Consider the following 18,865-nt stretch of genomic DNA (forward strand, 5'->3'; position numbering starts at 1 on the left):
CTCCAGCATTCAGCAGGAATCTTTGCTGCACTAGCAGAAAGCTTTTCCCATCACGTGAGGTGGAAAACAAGAGTTCCTACAGAAACATGCTAAAATTAAGTAGCACTCACTGACCAATCCTGAGAGAACGTTAGATTCAGTTTAGAATACCACTCTATCCAAGTACATTTCTTCCCTCACCCCACCCACATAGAAAAAAGCAAGACACAGGTCTTCTGCCATACTAATGTATTCCATCTTTCAAAAAGAAAGACATGATTTTAATATTACTTAACAATATGTTAAAAAAGTAGCCAGTTAGGCTTCAGTGTTAATACAATTATACACTCTATAACAGATTCGATAGTGTGAGTACTGTTCTTTTTTTTAAATTTTCTCCATTCTGCAAGTATTCTTACACAAGCTGGCTACAAGTCAGGAAAAAAAAAAAATCAAAACACAAATAGCGTAACTTGTACACTCTTAAACAGTAGATTGTGAAAGAACTGAGGAAATACTTGTCCTGTAAGAGCCTCTTTTTCATGAAGTCATGTCAGGAGAATTTTGGAGCAGATGAAAGCACAACTGACCAGGTCCATTCCTTTGTCAGGAGTCAGAATGACAAAACATAGCTAGATGCAGAAGTGACAGGAGCCACTGCAGATGATGCAAACTAGTATTTTGGCCTCCACCCAAGCCTAAGCAATTTAAAGTCTTTGAGGCCAAGGCATTCAGAAGGAGATGGAAAAGAGCTATTGTTTCATCTCCAACGGCATACAGCTACAATCAAGTAAGTCTCACTCACAGACTACAAGCACACAAGCTAACAAATTCAGGTAGAAAGTGGCAATTTTTCAGTCCGCAAGAATTATCAGGCCAAAGGGTTCAGTGCAGATCCACACAGCACTGGGGACAAGGCAAGGCAGCACTGGCTCAAGACCAGATAAGCTCTCAGCACAGCAGGACAGGTAAGTGGAGTTGTCGTTCATTGATTCCTGCAGGATTCCCTCCCCATATTGTGTCATTTCAATGTGCAGCAAAGGTGGTTTTTTTCAAGCTAAAATTGGACCAGTTGATGGAAAGTCTCTGCCTTGTCTGTCTGGCAGAATCCAAGCAGAACCTGAAAAAAAAAAAAAAAAAAAGTGAAAAGTGAAACCATTAAAAAAAAAAAAAAAAAAGAAACCCACCACTGATGGCATCCCTTTTCTGAAGGGCAGCTCCCATTCAGAAGGGCAAAACTTCACAAAAAATTTTATTAAAAAAATGACTTGCCCATTACCCATGTAGATCAGAAACTGGTTGTTTTAAACACCACTGTATTGGCAAGAGCAATTGGGAGAAGAAACAAGGAATACTGCATATTTATCAGCACAGAAGCTCACTGGGTGTTAACCAAAACCAGAACTGACATGACTGTATTTATCAAAAACCCTGTAACAACAAGAATGAATAGTAGGTAATTGATAAAGCACAAGAGTCAAGGGCACAGAGCACTGCTCTTTCCTCACACCAGTCTGACTACAGCAAAGTGGCATTTGAAATGAATATTTGAGGAAAGGGTGTTTGTAATACAGCAGGCAAAGAGTCCACACGCTAGAAAAAGAATCTTTAGCACAAAAAATCCACTTGTATTCACTGGGCACAATGCATACTTAGGGAGGATCTGTTGGAAAAGGTTGGCACGCACTACGAAAAAGGCATTTCAGAGACTCTTAATTCATGCTCCGGACCTTTATCAAGGTCTGGTGTAGCTTGTCTGGGCTAGAAGTTCCATGACAGCATCAAGGTAACTCCTATGTGAAGGAGTTCCCTCTATGGAAGGCTACATGATTTCTCCAAGAAATGAAACCAAGTAAGGGGAACAGACAGAAGGAAAGAAATAGGAAGGGTACAATGGACAGTCAAGTAGATTTTTTTTGTTCTTTCCATGCCATAGTTAGAAGCAGTTTGCAAAATTAATTCTGAAGTCAGGGTGTAATAATGTATCTGTCACTCTGCTCCAAAGCAACGAGAAAGGACGATAAATTAACAAAATCAGTACAGAGAACAATTCCTGTGGAGCTTACTGCCATGGAGAACAAGAAATATTGCTAGCTTGCTGTTGATTGCATTGGAAATTATTAAATGATACATATTAAAGGTGTCTCCATGGTGATTGCCTAGAACAGCATTTATAGGGGCATTTCGGGCACCTCTTCCAAACATGAAAACTGGCATGTGTGCAAACTGTACAGTTACTTCCTCACAGATGAAAGTTAAATAGATTGTATCGAGCTGATTAACACTCATAACTGCACTATTTAATAGCTGTTCATCTGGAATCATCTATGGCAAACTCCTGTTTAAATTTCAGCCACACTTTTACATGTAAAGAACACATTTCTTCACTAGCACTATTTAATATATATCACGTTCCAACTATGAAACCTTTCAATCTAAACAGCTAAATCTGTTAGCTGGTCAGTCACTCAAGAGTATTTCTGGATATTTTAAAACACTAACACTGATTTAAATAACATACGAATTTTGTACAGGAATACTCAGCACAGAGAAGCAGCTGTCCTTTGCAAGATTCAGATGTGTATTACTGCCCAGCACACAGACTATCAAAAGTATGTAAGAAAAGATTCAATATCTATATGGAAAGCCTGATTTAAAGAAAAAAGCCCTACTCTTTAAAATCAATGGCTTTAGCTGTCTTGTGAAACAACCACCGATTCTAAAGTATCCAACTACTTAAAGTTTATTTATCTATAAATCTTTTTTTTAAATCATGATGAAAGACTTACTAAGAAGTATTCATGGGCAACTAGCACAGCCAGCTGTAACTGAAGAACATACGTGTGAGTAGTTTACAGTGCTATGGAAGAACACACTGTATTATGTATGTATGAGCTGTCTGCCCTTATCTGAAGAACTTAAACATAAATAACAAACTCCAAAAGCAACCAAAATGGAAAAACAGGCTCAAGTACCAGCTCATTTTATTGTTATTGTCACTGCACTAGCATAAGCATCTCCTCTGTCATTAGTAGAAACTAATATTTGCATTTGGGCTATCTCTATTTTATGCCCAGTATAAAATTCCAAAGTAATAGATTCCATAAACATGTAAAAACCTCATGAAATAAAACTCATGAAATATTGAAAAATAGCATCTGAAATGTAAAAGTTACTTGTCCAATAAGTAACACCTTACATAGTATTTATCACCTTCACTTTAAAAAAAACAAACAGTAGCATGTATTTTATCCACGTGGATAATAAAAGAAATATTCAAATTTTGCTTACAGAAAAGAAAAGATAGCTGGGGATATTCTGAAAATCTTGATGAGAACACTGGGGACACAAAGACAATCCTAGGATTTGGTCACTAAGCAAACTGGAAGAACCACAACAGCTTTCCATGCAGGAATTACAGAACTTTACCTTTTAAAATACTCCACTTCTCGCTCTGTTTCATCCATTTCCACACTGTCTAAATCAATGTCTTTGGGTAGAAAAACATCATCTACAAAGGAAAAAGGATTACATTACATTAGATTTCACAGGGGAAGGAGAGAGGAGAAAGTAAGAAAAGTAAGAAGCTGATTTTTTAATTTTTTTTTTTAAAGAACTGTCTGAGCTTTTTAGACCAGTGATTATTCACATTTAGGCTGAATTAATACAAATTTGTCATTGAAAATGTGTTCTTAAAAACCTCAGACTATTATCTCTGCTCAATCTTTCAAGGAGTTATATTGGAAACAAGGAAGAGACAAAGTAACAGAATTTACTGATCACATGGATTGCAAAAGATGCCGAAAGCCTGGAATACACATGAGAAACATCAAACTATAGGAAGAGGCAGGTAGGAGATCGTGCTTGACTGCCTGAATTTTGATGGCTTTGCTACCATAAAGGCAGGTTTAGAAAAGACTGAAGAAATTGTATTTCTAAAGAAAAAACTTCAAGAATTCTGGTTTTGTAGAACTTCAGTTCCCCTCTGGGACATCACAGGTTGCTTGTGCAAGTCACACTATTTGTGATTAGGATTCTTTTCCAAACATTATTCTGATATTTTAACATGGTCACAATTGAGCATCAGCTATTGTAGCTACTGGTATACTATACTGTCCTGGTACTTATTTTTCTTGTAATTTCTATCATAGATACTTCAGAAAATGTGATTTGCAGCAGAAACCACTTTCTTTCCTCTTTCTTTTAATTCTCCCTTTGCATTATGCACCGTTCTCCTTTCTGAGGCAGACTCAGAACACATTCCAAAGACAGCAAGACTCAAAGCACACGGCTGAGAACACTTAGCACACAGCACTACTTTCCAGAATCCTTGGAACTATGAGAGCAGATAACTCTTCCCTAAAGGCTTTCCTGACAGCTCAAAAATTACGTATCTTTGCCTTGCAACTTACTTCTGAAGAACCTGAAAGCCCTGTGCTCCCTATATCCCAATCTCTTCAAAAAGAGGAGTCAGAATGCTCTGCCAGACTATTTCTTCAAGAAACTGAGATCATACCAGAAGCAATGTTTGATGACCTTATGTTTCTTCTGGAAACAAATTCTTTGTTGCCTCAGTTCTACAATACCTGTACATTTTTCCACGGCTGATCTTTTGTGCCTTTGCTAGTTTAGTCCAGCAACCCAATATCTTGAAGAAATTACAGCCAAAGAAATTATTACACCATATTACACCATCTTTCTTTTAGTTCTAAAGACAACTACTCCAAGTGGCTACCCAGACCAGATCCAGAGAGTTGCACAATTACCTCTTTATAAAATTAGACTCATGTTCCTACATTTGAACAACAGCTTTCAGAAATTGTTAAATATACTTGTATTAACAGCAGAAAAAGCATGTCTGTCTATATCTACATACACAGAGAAAAAGAGAAGAAAAGATGCAAGAAGTGACCTAAATTCCTTCTACAGTATACCACCCATCCCTATGCAGAAAAGATTAGAGTTTTGTCTTACTTCAACGACTGGAATACACTGTTCTGTGTAAATTAAAAAACAACAAAGCAAACAAAACCTCATAACAATATAGTATTCAGAAGAGCTAAAGTATAGGAGAAAAAAAGTTCAATGCTGTACTCAGGCACAGACTGCCACTGGAGGATTGAGGTGCTACACGCTTACCAGGCAGCACAGCAGCATGAACTGCAGTGTTAAGTCATTCTAGCAAACATGTCACTTGTGCACTGCTGCTCCTCAGCTGTGTGCTCTGAGCAGACATTTCTGCACCACAAAGCTGCCCCGACCACCAGCCCCAGGAGGGACCAAGTGCACTCAGGAACAGATCCAGCAGATAGAGCAGCCCGCTGCCAAGGCAAATCAGCTAGCAGTGCTTGTGCTCAGCAGCTTTGCTATCGGCCTTAGCGGCTTTCAGGAGAGTAGAACAAAAGAATGCAATGGAAAGAAAATTATGTCAGTGCAACTTGTTTGATTTCACTCAAATTTCTACGCTTTTACTATTCTTATCGGGCGTATAAAACCTATTTCCTAGCACAAGCTGATATTCACATGGAGAACACACTCAATATATTTAATTAAACAACATTTCACTAAAATTTTCACACTGGCAAGTGAAAAAAATAGTAAATCAGTTTACTACACCTGTTAATGTAAATAGTAAATGAAAATAATTATTACCACTGATAAATGAATCGTTATTCTTCAACAACAAAATCCAATAATTTTCCTTGTGCACAGATTAAAACTATTTTAGACGAAATTCAACTCTATTTGAGGAACACCCTTGCTTTTACGCAAGTTCAGAATGGAATTCAGCAAATTCATGCTTTAATATATGGAATATTTCTTAACAAGTACAGGCTTTATGGATGAGACTGCCTTTCTTAGCAGACAAAACCTGACAAAACAGAGGCATATGCTACCTTACTCAGGCTTTAAAGCCTTCTACATCTCTTCACTAGAAGCACATACACATATCCTAAAAGGAAAATGCTATCTTCAGATTGTGCATCACCAGTGAGCACCCTGAAAAACAAACTGAAGTTACAGTGACCCGAGTTTTTCCTGACACCAATTTCTCTGGGCTTTTGTTGTTGGATTTGTTTTACATTACCAGATTGAGTAAAAAAAGATTTTAAGCTTCTGGACTTCAGTAGTAACAGTAAAAAAAGAAAACGAACAAACAACTTCATTTTTCTTACCAATGGAATTGTTGACTTTGTCCCCTTTTTTCTTCTTGTTTTTCTTGTTCTTGCCTTTCGGTTGAGGAGAATCTGCAAGTATTAGCTTATTATTCTGCTGCTGCTCACTCGGTGAAGGGGATTCACTTGTGATGGGTGCTTTCTCTTCCTTTATGTGGTTCAACTGTTTTTTGTTGTTGTTGTTTAATTTCTTCTCTTCTTTTTTAGGTTCTGCAAGCACTGGGAGCTCTGCTGCTTTTGCTTTGGATTCTATTTGGTTTCTGGTTTTAGTCTGAATTTCAGCTGCTTTGGAGGATTCAACAGGCTTTTTCACTTGTTCAGAGCACGGTTTGTTTATTTGCTTTAGTTTCTGTTTGTTGTTTCCTTCTTTATGTTGATGCATAATATCAAGCAGAAAAGAGAGGGGCTCATGCTGCTTTACGCTCCCCTCTTTCTGATAAAGCAGTTTTGAGTCTCTAGTGTTCACAGCATTGGATGGTTCACAGCCTGCCTCTGAAAGCGGCCTCTGTTCTGTGTGATTCACATGTCTCGACAGTGAACCAGAGGAGGTTTCTATCTTTTCTGATTGCTCAAGTGTACCATTCTGAATGTCTTCAGGTGCATTTGGGACAGATTCCTTTGCTGCCTGACAGTTTTGAGTAAGCACGTCCACCTTTTGACAGTCCTTATTTGTTCGCTCTTTCTTCTTTTTCTTTACAGCCCTCAACTGCTGAAGTTCTTGAAGCCGCTGTAGTTCTTGTTTCAGCCTCTCTTCTTCTTCCTCCTCTCGCCGCCTCTGCTCTTCAAGCAACTGGTGATGCTCCCTTTCCCTGGCTTCTGCTTCAAGTCGAGCCTTTTCTTCAAGCTACAAAATAACAATTAGATTACTGGAAGTGACACAGATCTTGAAAACGAGTTTTAGCTATCATTACTCGTTTTCTGTGCAAACATTTTAAGTCTCAGAATGTTTGCATAACCAATTTATTTGATCCACAAGCATGCAGCAAAAGAAAAAAAGCTGCCTTTTAAAGTACATTGAAACCCTTTTGGAATTTCTGTAACACACCTGACTGTTGTCAGTACCAACTGTTCATCTTCTCTTTGCTACTGCTAAGCTTAACTTCATACCAAAGATTTCTACAATCACAAGAACTTGTTGAAAATGAAATTTCCCACTTGATTCTTTCATCTACTTGTGTATTACTGAGGTAACCGAAGCTTGTGTCATAGGTTGCATCACTCATCTGTTCTCTTGCCAGCAGCTTCTCTGTTTCAGTGTTTAACATTAGAAGTAACCATTAAAAGCAACTCAAAACAAAACAGCAAGCACCTCTAAGATGCATTAAAAGCTGTCAAGAACAGTAAGGATGATGACATTTTGTTACCTGCAAGCTCACAACTAAATATAACAAAGATATAAAGGACTTTTAGCAGCTGTTACTGCAAGTTCCTGAAACTGTGCAACATTTATCTTGCATGACAAGCAAAACGAAAGCTATATGCCGAGAACAACTGTACTCATATACTCTTCTCACACATTTCAAAGCATCTACAGAGGATTCTTTTTCCACAGTTACAGAAGTCATGCAAAAAGCCCCATCACCCTCTTAAGGGAATACCAGGTCTTTCGAACCTATGGAAGCATTACAGCATGCAGACTTAGTGCCAGCAAACTAAGCCACATACACAATAGTTACTGTGAAGTCACATAACATGATTATCAAAATACAAAAACTTTCAGCAAGTAACCTCAGTTGGATTAAACAGTTTAAATTTCACACTTAAAATTGATAACTAAATTGCGATAAGAAAAGCAATTTCTCCTCTTGTTCAACTTAGAAAAATCATTTTCCTCTGTTAACTCAGCAAATGTTGTTTTTGGAAAATAATTTCATTATTAAATTTAAAAGGTTTTTTTTTTTTTTTCTTTACATGTTTTCACTAATTTTCATTTGAAAGTGATATATTTTCTTTTTTATTGCCCACTCCTTTGCAGCTTCGCACTTCACTCTAACTTACGATGGTCTTTGTGTCACTGTGAGCCCCTTTCAAGGTGCCCAATGCAATCATGCTACAAATATCAAAACTTGACTTTTCCACTTTCTCAAAAGCACTAATCTCATGTTTTTTGCCTTCCTACAGTCATCCATCATAACTATCATTCCAATAAAAAGACACTGATTTTCTAACTTCCTGCACTTCTAAAATGCCCATTCAGTGCAACAATCAGATTTTTATTTCTGAAACTTAATAACTGTGTGGGAAATTCCCACATAAAGATGACATAAAGAGAGTAAGAACATGACAACAACGTTGTGAGAACTCTTCCTAGTCTAAGTAACTTCTAAGAGAGCATCAGCAAAGGTAAGCAAGCCTCACTTAAGCAAACAGACAGAACCATCACAAATGACACAAAAAACCAAGTAGGCCACTATTATCAAGTCAGCACATGGTCATATACTCACAGGGAGGTCACAAAACATGCTTACAGATTCAAAAGTGTGAGGATTTAGGATAAACACACTCTTATCTTACCTTTCTTTGCTTATGTCTTGCTCGTTTGGCTGCCCGAGAACTGCTAACTGGTTTGGTTTCAGAGCTGTTTATGAACTGTAACAAGTCTTCCACCTTTCGATGGTCAACAACACTTTCCCTTTCAGAGATCTGATCCGGTTTCTTGGGCTGTTCCTCCTTCCTTTTGGTCAGACGTAAACGAAGTTTTTCTCGCATCTCAGCATAATTTCTACTGGTTGGTGCAGCTGGTGGCTGAAGGACATCAGAAAAATATTTTGTGACTAAATCTAAATTTCACTGACCTAACACAAGATTTTGAAACTGCAGAGACCTTAAAAAAACTATGAGTTCAAACCAGAACACTGAATTCCATGTTGTTTGTAGGCATACCTGAAGGTGTATTTAACAGGCAACAGACGTATCGGGCTTGTTGCTAACTTGTGAGGACTATTTCTTTAAAATACCTTTTAAATTAAGTCAGCACTTATCAAAATGCTCCACTAAGGCAGATTGTTTACAATAATAAAAACAGAGAATGTATTGTTTGGGTTTTCCTTTGATAAAAATATTATTTAAACTTACACTGCCTGAGTTCTTTAAGGATAGTTGTTGGGTTTTTTTTTAGTATCATGTTAAAATGAATACTTCAAGAACTGAGATTTCTATAGATAGAATTGCTACAAATACTTTTTTTAATAAATCATCTTCTATTAAGTGCATTTTTACTTGAACTTACCACATTATAAATAATCACACTACTCTAGATAAGTGCACACACTCATGAAGATATCTACGTGGCAGAATGCCCATTTGCAGTTTCACAGTCAAACATGGGATCTATTATCCAAGTCAACTGCTTGCTAAAGCTTTTAGCCATTTTTATTACTTTTTATTTGCCTTCAACTGGTCTTGTTTCGATTTTTCATTTCAAAGAGGAAAATTAAGTTCTGCCCACACACTCAACTTCCTTTTGCTACTTATGTCTTCAGTGAGTTCCAACACAACTCCCACTTAGCTGCAGTCTAATAAGATCCATGCAACTGATGATACATTAATAAAAAAGCAAAATAAAATTGAAAATCCAGCAACTTACTCCGCCATGGCCGAAGAACTCACAGTAACAACAGTCACAGTATTTTCCTTCCTTCTGGTTTGTGGATGTTGAGGTACTTGAGCTGTGCTCTGAACAGCTGTCTTCATCTTGACTCTCCTCTCCATCATACTGCTGATGATCGTAAGTGTTACTGTTCTCGCAGCGATGGCCCTCACAATCAGGATCACTGTGTGAAATTAAGTAAAAGTTGGTAAAAAAAAAAATCTGGATAATAATGGAAACAATGTTTGAAAGAAAAGAAACAAAAAAGCATACGGCTATATGTACATCTACCAGGAACAATGATTCTCAAACTGGGATGTCAATCACCAGTGATGTATCAAATTCTAAGGCCCTCATACAGTAGCTTTCAAAGGGAGATGCTCAAAACTAAGCAGAAAGAAAAAAATCATGCATGGTAAAGTGAATTATGAAAAACTCATCAGGTGCCTCACTAGATCAGTAGCCTACAAAGTGAGTTGTGGAACTGTTCTTCTTTGTCTTAAACCAGGAAAAATAATTTCAGAGGCAGAAATTTTTAGCTTTAACATTGAATGGTTTTGAAACTGTCACCTGCCTTACCACTTGTGCATTGCACAGCTCTCTTCATACCACAACTTATTCCTAAAATCCCCTGGTTCTAGACACATGTTTTTTTCTCAACTTAAAAAATTCAGGATCGGCTAAAAACAAGATGGTGCCACAAGACCCTGTTTATCACTTAATTTTTTGAGAGGGGAAAAAAAAAAAAAGCAGGTCTCTTCAATAAGCAGTTACACTTTTGTAAGCACTGCTTTGTAACTGCTTATTGAACAACCTTGCTTTTTTATCCCCTCCAAAGGGCAGCATAACTATGGAACATATCATGGTTCCAGAAGGACTGAATGACAGATCTGATTTTGCTGTAACTGTAAAGTATTGAATTTAAAGGAAGATCTCATCTAGTGTTATTACTTCTTTGTTCATATGTTAGCAAGGTGAAAACGCCATAACCTTTCACATGCCAAAATGTATGTGCATCTTCTTTCTGAAGCAAGAAGCTCACTCTTCCAGCTCCCCCAGAAAAGGAAATTTATCAAAAATTAGTGATCAAAACAGTGGGAGGAAAAAAAAAAACCTGTTCAAATTCAGTATTCTAACTAGGGGAAAAGTACGAGAAAACATAACATATAACAACAGGTAACTGCTAGTTAGCTCAAACTTCCTGGCTAGTCAGTCTGAGCAATGCACCTACTATTTTCTCTTGTCTGTAGAGAGCTGGCATTACAGTGCCCAGCAGAACAGTGAGACAGCACATGCTATGGAACAACAGATACAACTCCGCAGAAATCAATGCTTCACTGATTCTATCACCCAAGCGCCAGACTCACCTGCAGACACTTGGTGGGGCACTTACAGAGCTGTCTGTGGTGGAAGTAGGAGGTACAACCGTAGTAGGACAAAGACCTGAATGGGGATCCACAAACCCAGGGGCTGTTGCAGCAGTTTTGGGAAAAGAAGGAGCAGCAAGGTTTGGAAGATGGGGTGTAGAAGCTGGAGACAGTGCAGCAGGAGACAGCGAAGGAAGCGATGCTAAACTGGTAGGACTATTTCGTGGTGCAACTGGTGCAGAATGTCTATGGTCCTCTTTATTAATATTGTGGAACACTTCACCTAAATTTGGAGGGGAAAAAAAAACAACATTACAACTGGAAGAAATTAAGTCTCCAATTAATTACCCAAGCAGTCACTTAAAGTGGTAGACTTTCTCAGCCTCTCTAAAAACTATGTAGTACTTCCTGATCTGCCTACTAGGAGTCCCAAATCCTAATATTAAGATGCCTTAAAAATTTCTTCAAGCCAGGAATACAGAGATTAAAACTCAGGAGTATTAAGAACATCAACTAAAGATAATACAAACTACAGCAAACATACATAGAACTTCGATGTGTACTGGAGACAGTTACTAAAAAGTGTGCAATTTAGAAATCCTTACCTATTGATGAAGGTCTCTTAGATGATACTTTGAATTGGTTGCTGCTTGACTGCACTGTAGTAGCTGTGCAGGAGACAGAAGAAGTAGCAGAAGAGGTTGCCATGACAACTTTGTTAGCTTCCATAAAGGCATCCTGGAAATTGTACAGACATTTCTTCTTTGCAGCATTTTTCTTTTCTTTGCCATCAGTAACTGCTGATCCTTCATTGCTAGATGTGGTAGGAAGTGCTTCGGGTCTTATTTCTGAGAGTGCTGGCGTTAGTATATCATTCCCTTCAATTGAAGTGCACAGAATAATTAAGTATCACAGAATTACAGAATTGTCTTTATGGTACTCAGAATTAAACATGTAATAATTTAGATGTGATGCTACAAGACCAACAAGGACACCTCGTTCAAGTTGGCTTAATCAGTTCAGCAAAGTGATCCCCTCCCTCCCAAGGACCTCTCGCCCTGAATACAGATGCAATAAAATGTGCTACTAAGTCTCAAAGCAGAAGTCAATAACCTTAAAGTTACAGTTTTAAGAATCCTGATATATGTGCAAACAAGTAGCAAAGATGCTACATACCCATATACATTTATTGAAGAATTAAAATTGGATACTTTATTACATGCTAAGCATGTAAACTTCAATATCTGAAGTCCACATTAGCCATGCAACAATTGCAACACATGAAGTAGCAGCGCATTCTTCTATCAACGTGGTACGAGAAATCTTTAATTACTGGTGATTCCAGCTAACTATGGTAACACCTTTGTGATCAGACCTCCCACAGAAGCTTGCCACCAATCACCCCTTAGAAAAGGTACTCCTAACCAAGTCTGCACAAAGACAAGCTACACTACTGGTGAGGTTCTCTGTAAGTTTCTCCATTTCTTTTCTTTTTAACATCACTTCAGTAGCTTGATACAAGCAAACAGCAAACCACTCTGAAAAATATTCAGACATAAAACCAGGCTTCCTTTTTCACACAAATTACATTTTACAAGAGTTTTTCTACTTCTTTGCTATGAGGTGAATGGAAAGGCACGTACACACTTATTTCTCTATTAACCTCTTCTATTTAACTTCAACCATTAATATCTCCAAAAGCTTCCTGGCTTAAATCAACCTCTTCGTACGTGTATGTCTCTGGAATGACAAGGTTTATTTCTGTGCAAGGTAAGGAGGAGAATGCAGTACCACATTACCAGTGCTCTTGCAGTCCCATAGAAAATAAGCAGATCTTTGTGGCAGATAAAAAGCAACTTAAGTTCTCCCTGACTTCCAATTTCTTTGCAGTCTTAAACATTCAAGATGAAAATATTTCTACAGTGAGCAGAGGTGAAAAACATTGTTATTCTTTTGCCTTTGGAGTCCTATTTCCAAGATGTAAGAATATATTTTCCAATTTTCAGTCCCACTCAAGTAGAAATGGCAGCAAATCCCTGCCAGAATCCCATCTCATTAAGAACATGATGATGAAACCTATCATTCCTGGAAATAAGTGCCACATTCCACTGCATGACAGAAGGATTTTAACTAGTCAGTGTCAAGTAATAACAAAACCTCACCAGGAATTGTATCAGGCAAAAACGTAGCAGGATTCCAGTTCTTGTCATTCATCATCTCTGATCCCCAGAGACTTATAAATTTAGAGCTATTCCAATCTGGAGTGCTCCCAAAACAGCTTGGATAAATATGATCTTGGAGAGATGCATTGAATACTTGATGCTTGTTTGAATGATTCTGAACTGGAGCTGGCGGTAATGCCTATAAAAATAGAGAGTATTTTCCTCATTGATATTCTATTTGCTTACACAGTCACTCCAACAGCAACATTCAAATCATAAATTGTTTCAATTGTGAAAGGCGTCATAAAAAGCTAAGGGTAATAAACGTTATTTCCCAGAATGATAAAAAGATCACTCTGTTGATTTTTAAAAGCAGATAATGTGTAACACAGATTTTATGTACAAGTGTGTGTTTTATGATCATAAACTTTTCCTTCAGGTTTTGATAACAGATGAATACAAAACAAAGCATCCTCCAAAAAAGTCTGGGTTAATATATATTGGTGGATCCTCATTTTTCATCTAAAAAAGTACTTATGTCAATGTACAACTTAATAGGAATTATTATTACCTTCCAAAGCCCAAGATGCTAAAAGCAATCCTCCGTGACATGACAACCATTACTACACAAAGCAGCTGTGATAAAGGGATTACTAACACTTCAGGATTGGAAACAAGCACAGTAGAAAAACAAAACACTTATCTGAAAGCATCATTTTCAACTTGGTTCTATTTGTCTGCTTTTCTCATCTAGAAGTATTAACAGGTTCCTGACTTAAAACTTCACAGCAATGAATGCAACCTTCTGTTCTTAAAAGCAACCAAAAACAACAACAAAAAACCCCACAGAAATACTTTTTCTGTTTTATAAAGGCAAGTTGTTGCTCAGGGTTCAGAGACCTTGAGCAGTGCAAGCATTACGTTCAATTACCACCACATTTAAAAAAGCCAAAGGGAAGTGATTCTATCCTATTTCTGCACTACATTTAATGCAATGAAAAACCTAGACAGATGTAGACAAGTATCAGCTGAGTTCAGTAACATTTCAGACACTAACATCTAAACACAATGAAGAAAACTCATCATATACCCAGTTACTCTTGTTTTTTTTTAATCCAGACATTTTCATTATCTGACTGATCTGGAAGGCTGAAGCAGCTCAAGCATCCTCCATAAAAGAAAACTTGCACATGTGGGTACAAAAGAAACATCACAGGGACAGAACAGCCTATCCATGATATAATGAACCAAGTCCTGACCTGATGGGGTTTATTAGCTGCTTTACTACCAGCTCTGCCAAATTCATCTGGCTGTTCAAATACAAAAGCTCCCTAAAGCTTCAGCTTCCACATACGTCTTTCTAGCTCCCACATAACAAAAACACACGGAGCCCAGCTGGTTCAGGTGCTGTGTCAGAACTAGTAGATCAGGGCAGTACAACAAAGCCACTCAGTGCTAGCAGCTTGCCACTCCACATGGGGCTGCTGGTGTAGCCTCAAAAATACACTGCAGATGTTCCACCATGCAAAGATCTCTTGAAAAGAATGACAGCAGAGATAAGGGTATCACATGGATGGCAGCTTGAGTAGACTGCTACAAAGGGATGGGGAAGAGTGCAAGAAGGATGGCAGAAGATGGTGCAACAACTTGGGATGTCAGAAGAAAGGCTGTAGGCTGTTAAGAAATGTCAACACAACACAACAGAGAAGGAAGAGGTAACAGTAAGATAGGACAAACAAAGCTGATGTTAATAGCGATGCTAAAAATTACTCAATGATCATCACAGTGAGCTAATCTTCTCTCCTTGCAACCACAAGATCTCTGGATCAAAAAAAGGAAGGTGAGAGGAATGCATCATAGTAACCAGTCTTTGCCCCTTTAAGCAGGGCTCATAGTTCGACTGAATGAAATATGTGAAATGGCACCACATCAATGTCAATTCCTAATTTTTGATTCATGCTTCCAAAAGGAGACACCAGGCCTTAATCCATGCTCTGTACCACTTGCTTTTTCATTAATTACATGCTGAGTCAAAAGAATTTTGCAGAACCTGCAAAAAACCAAGTTCTCTCAAAGCACAAAAATCATTTAAAAGACTCCTATGCCTAACTGTCTAAAAATAAAAAAGTGCTAGCATTTTGAACTAAAAATCTCAGAACATTATCGCCAAAATGGAATATTAAATTTTGACCTCCTATATATTAAATGAAGATTTAATTAGTCCTATTATACTGATGAAAGTCTCATTACTCTTCCCACCATTCCAGACCCATTTGACTCTAAATTCTTTCTAATGAAAGCAAGGAAATTATCAGTCTTCCTGTTGCAAACTACTCTTAGTTTTGCCGTGCGAGCCTTTCTCCAGTTCTGACTATGCCCCATTCCTTACACTTCACTATTCCCTCTAACAGGGAATCAGAATCCAAACAGACAACGATTTAAAAAGCAATGTTTACAGTTTTACTGATACTCAGTCACCTGCTAATTTATGCCAGCATACAGTAATTTCCTAGGATCGGGACACATCTACCTTGACAGGCTTACCTTATTGTGTGTAAAGGGGGAAGCTGTATACAAGGTGGGATGGATAAGTGGACGAGGAAGGTGGGGAATTGTATGCAATGGTATATGTCCATGGATATGAGGATAAAGATGAAGTGCAGGATGTGCAGGCTTTTCAGGATTCATAAACTGATGGCCAGCAGGCAGGCGTCCAGTTGCAAGTGCAGAGGCTGTTAGACCAGAAGCTTCTTGTTTGCAAACATGACATTCACAAGCATTTGGACCTTGGTCAGCCTGTAAATGCACAACAAAATACAATCAATGTACTTGACAATACAATCAGATAATTCTATACATCCTTTTTTCTTAATAATCATAGATACAATTTACTTTTGAATACATCTATTAATAAACCCAGAGCATCCGGAAAATTCCTTCATCATGAAAAAACATTAATTAATAAGTACTAATGGAGGATCTTCATCTTAGATAAGCATGGAATGCTCTCAAGATCAACATAGTTTGATACCAGATTTTGAATACCTACTATCAGTGACAGTAAGATAATTTGTATCGAATTATCAAGGACAGGCAGGAAGAGGAAACCTTGATAACATTAGATAGTTGCTAGATTAATTCCGCTATAAAAATGGAATTGGATGTTTATATTTCACAATTTCCCAAGTATATGGAAAAACAGTACACACAACAGCAGTGGTAAGGGCTGATTAGCTGACAAAGTTGGAAAAAGCCCTAAGAGTTAGGGAGAGCATGGCCAGTAAGTCAAGGGAAGGGATTTTTTCCCTTTGCTCAGTGATTGTGAGATAAACCTGGACTGACGGGTCCTCAGTACAATAAATGAGGACACACTGGAGCAAAGGGTCACAGAGATGATTCAGGATTTAGAGCACACATCTAGGGAAGACTAAGAGGGCTAGGATTGTTCGGCCTCCAAGGAGAAGACTCAGGAGGATCTTACCCACGTGCATGAATACCTGACTCAGGGAGAGGAGGTAAGCAAAGATAAGAGAGCCAGGATCTTCTCGGTTGTATCCCATGAAAGGATGAGAAAAAACAGGCATGGATTGAAATACAGGAAATTCCACTCCAAGTGTTTATGTACTTATTCTATTGTGAAGGTGGCTGAACACTGAAGCATGTTATCCACAGCAGTTTTGAAGCCTACAATCCTTTGTGATATTCAAAATCCAACTGGACACAGAGCAGAGCTGAGGCTCCTCCTGAAGAATTTGCTTTGAGTAGGATGGTAGGACTGGACCACTGCAGAGGTCCCTTCCAAATTCACTTACTATGCAGCTGCCTTACAAATAAATGCATGCCTTCCTGGAATCTTTTACTGATCATCTTCAGACTCTAGTCTTTAAAGGACTCAGGTACTCTGAAAGAAAAGACACTCAGGAAAGAGCTGTGTCCATTTTCTTCTCTCAGCTTAGTACTTTTTACTACGACTGTCAACTGACATTTTACTGAAAGACAGTTTTACCAGAAGGAATACAGGAACGCTCCCAAACTGTTACTTCTCCCCAATAATGAGGCTTTACACATCTTTTCCAAGAAGCAACAATAGCTTCTTAGCTTAGCTTTCTAGAAAAGAATTGACAGGTAGCATTTCTCTGCAACATGCATGCTTTCCTCTCAGAAACACATAACACTTCATCTTAACTTAGAAATATTACAGCCTTTGACAAAGGTTTTTTTCGAAACATGAAGATTTCTTAAACCATATACAACAAATGAATGAATTAGATCTATTAAGAGCAAATACAACTTTTTCCTGAAACAAGTATTATCACAAGCAACAAGTAATAATCTAATAACAAATTAAAAAGAGGAAAAATAAACAAAAAAAGCAACGTGAAGATTCAAAATCTGATTCTGACCAGCCTTTGGGTACTTGGTATGAAAAAGGAATTTAAAGTGGAATTAAGAAGTTGATGGAATCAATTAATGACAGAATCACAGAATGGTTGAGGTTTCTTGGCAGAGACCTCTGAGCCTTCTGGGCCAAGCCCTGCCCCAGCAAGACCACCCTGAGCAGGATGCACAGACCCACATCTAGGCTGCTTTCACAGATGCTCGAGGAGGAAACCCCTCAGGCTCTCTGGACAGCCCTGTGCCAGTGTTACATCATGCTCACAGCAGAGAAGTACTTTGTGGAGTTCAGATGGAATCTTCTGTGCTCTCATTTGTGCCCAGTGCCTCCTGACCTGGTACTGGTCACTACTAAGCAGTCTGACTCCATCCTTTTTGCACCCTCCCTTCAAGCCTCTCATCCATCAGAATCCCCAGGTCCTCCTCCAAAGGGCTGCTGTCAATGAATTCTTCTCCAAGCTAGTGCACAAACCCACCAATGCACAAGATCACCGGAATGCTCAGGCATGATCAGCCCTTGGTGAAATAGTGCTGAGTGTCTCAGATCATCTCTTCATCTCCTACATGCCTTAATGTGCCTTCCAGGAAGATTTGCTGCATGATCTTTCTGTGCCTCTAGTTCACCAGGTCTTCCTTTCTCACTTAAAAGCAGGAATGATATTCCCTCTTTTCCAGTCACTGGAAACTTCAACTGACAGCCATGATTTTTCAATGTGATGGAAACAGCAAAGAGATCCCCATGGACCTATTCGTCCTGAGGCTGAAGAGTCCCAGCTCTGAGCATCTCTTCAAAGAAGAGGTTCCCTAGGCCCTCCATCATCTCTGGCAGCCCTGTATTGCACTCCTTCCACAGTACCCAGGTCTCTCTTACATGGGAGGCCCAGAACTAGATACAACACTCCAGGTGTAGCCTCACCAACACTGAGTAGAGGGAAATGATCACCTCTTTTCAGTGCTGATATTCTGCCTAATGAAGGCAGGAAATTAGAAATTTCAATAGATGGTACAAAATGATCTCCAACACATCAGTGAAATGAATCACATGAACACAGCATTACAAAGTAAATACTCAGCTTTGATAAAAAAAAAATTATCAGGCAAAAAAAAGTCATTAGGAGTTCTTCAGAATTTCCCCCCCCCCCCCAAAGCAAACAGAAAAAAAGGGTTAAATAACATCTTAGGGAAGTAACCTAAACT

The 18,865-nt window shown here is 38.4% G+C and overlaps 1 protein-coding gene across 1 annotated transcript in view; it reads right to left on the bottom strand.

The window, feature by feature from the left end:
* Window positions 1-213: 213 nt before the first annotated feature.
* FAM193A (family with sequence similarity 193 member A) overlaps window positions 214-18,865 on the bottom strand; it is a 71,302-nt gene continuing 52,650 nt past the window's right edge. The window contains exons 14-22 of the mRNA XM_042871233.1: window positions 15,818-16,069; window positions 13,274-13,472; window positions 11,717-11,989; window positions 11,112-11,394; window positions 9,742-9,928; window positions 8,670-8,900; window positions 6,156-6,999; window positions 3,409-3,490; window positions 214-1,099 (exon numbers count right to left, since the gene is read on the bottom strand). Coding sequence (XP_042727167.1) covers window positions 1,006-1,099; window positions 3,409-3,490; window positions 6,156-6,999; window positions 8,670-8,900; window positions 9,742-9,928; window positions 11,112-11,394; window positions 11,717-11,989; window positions 13,274-13,472; window positions 15,818-16,069 — 2,445 coding nt within the window. The 3' untranslated portion in view covers window positions 214-1,005. The remainder of the gene's footprint in view (window positions 1,100-3,408; window positions 3,491-6,155; window positions 7,000-8,669; window positions 8,901-9,741; window positions 9,929-11,111; window positions 11,395-11,716; window positions 11,990-13,273; window positions 13,473-15,817; window positions 16,070-18,865) is intronic.

Source organism: Lagopus leucura, unplaced genomic scaffold (assembly GCF_019238085.1).
Source record: "Lagopus leucura isolate 7727_CA_CO unplaced genomic scaffold, USGS_WTPT01 Super-Scaffold_100004, whole genome shotgun sequence".
NCBI classification, from domain to species: domain Eukaryota; kingdom Metazoa; phylum Chordata; class Aves; order Galliformes; family Phasianidae; genus Lagopus; species Lagopus leucura.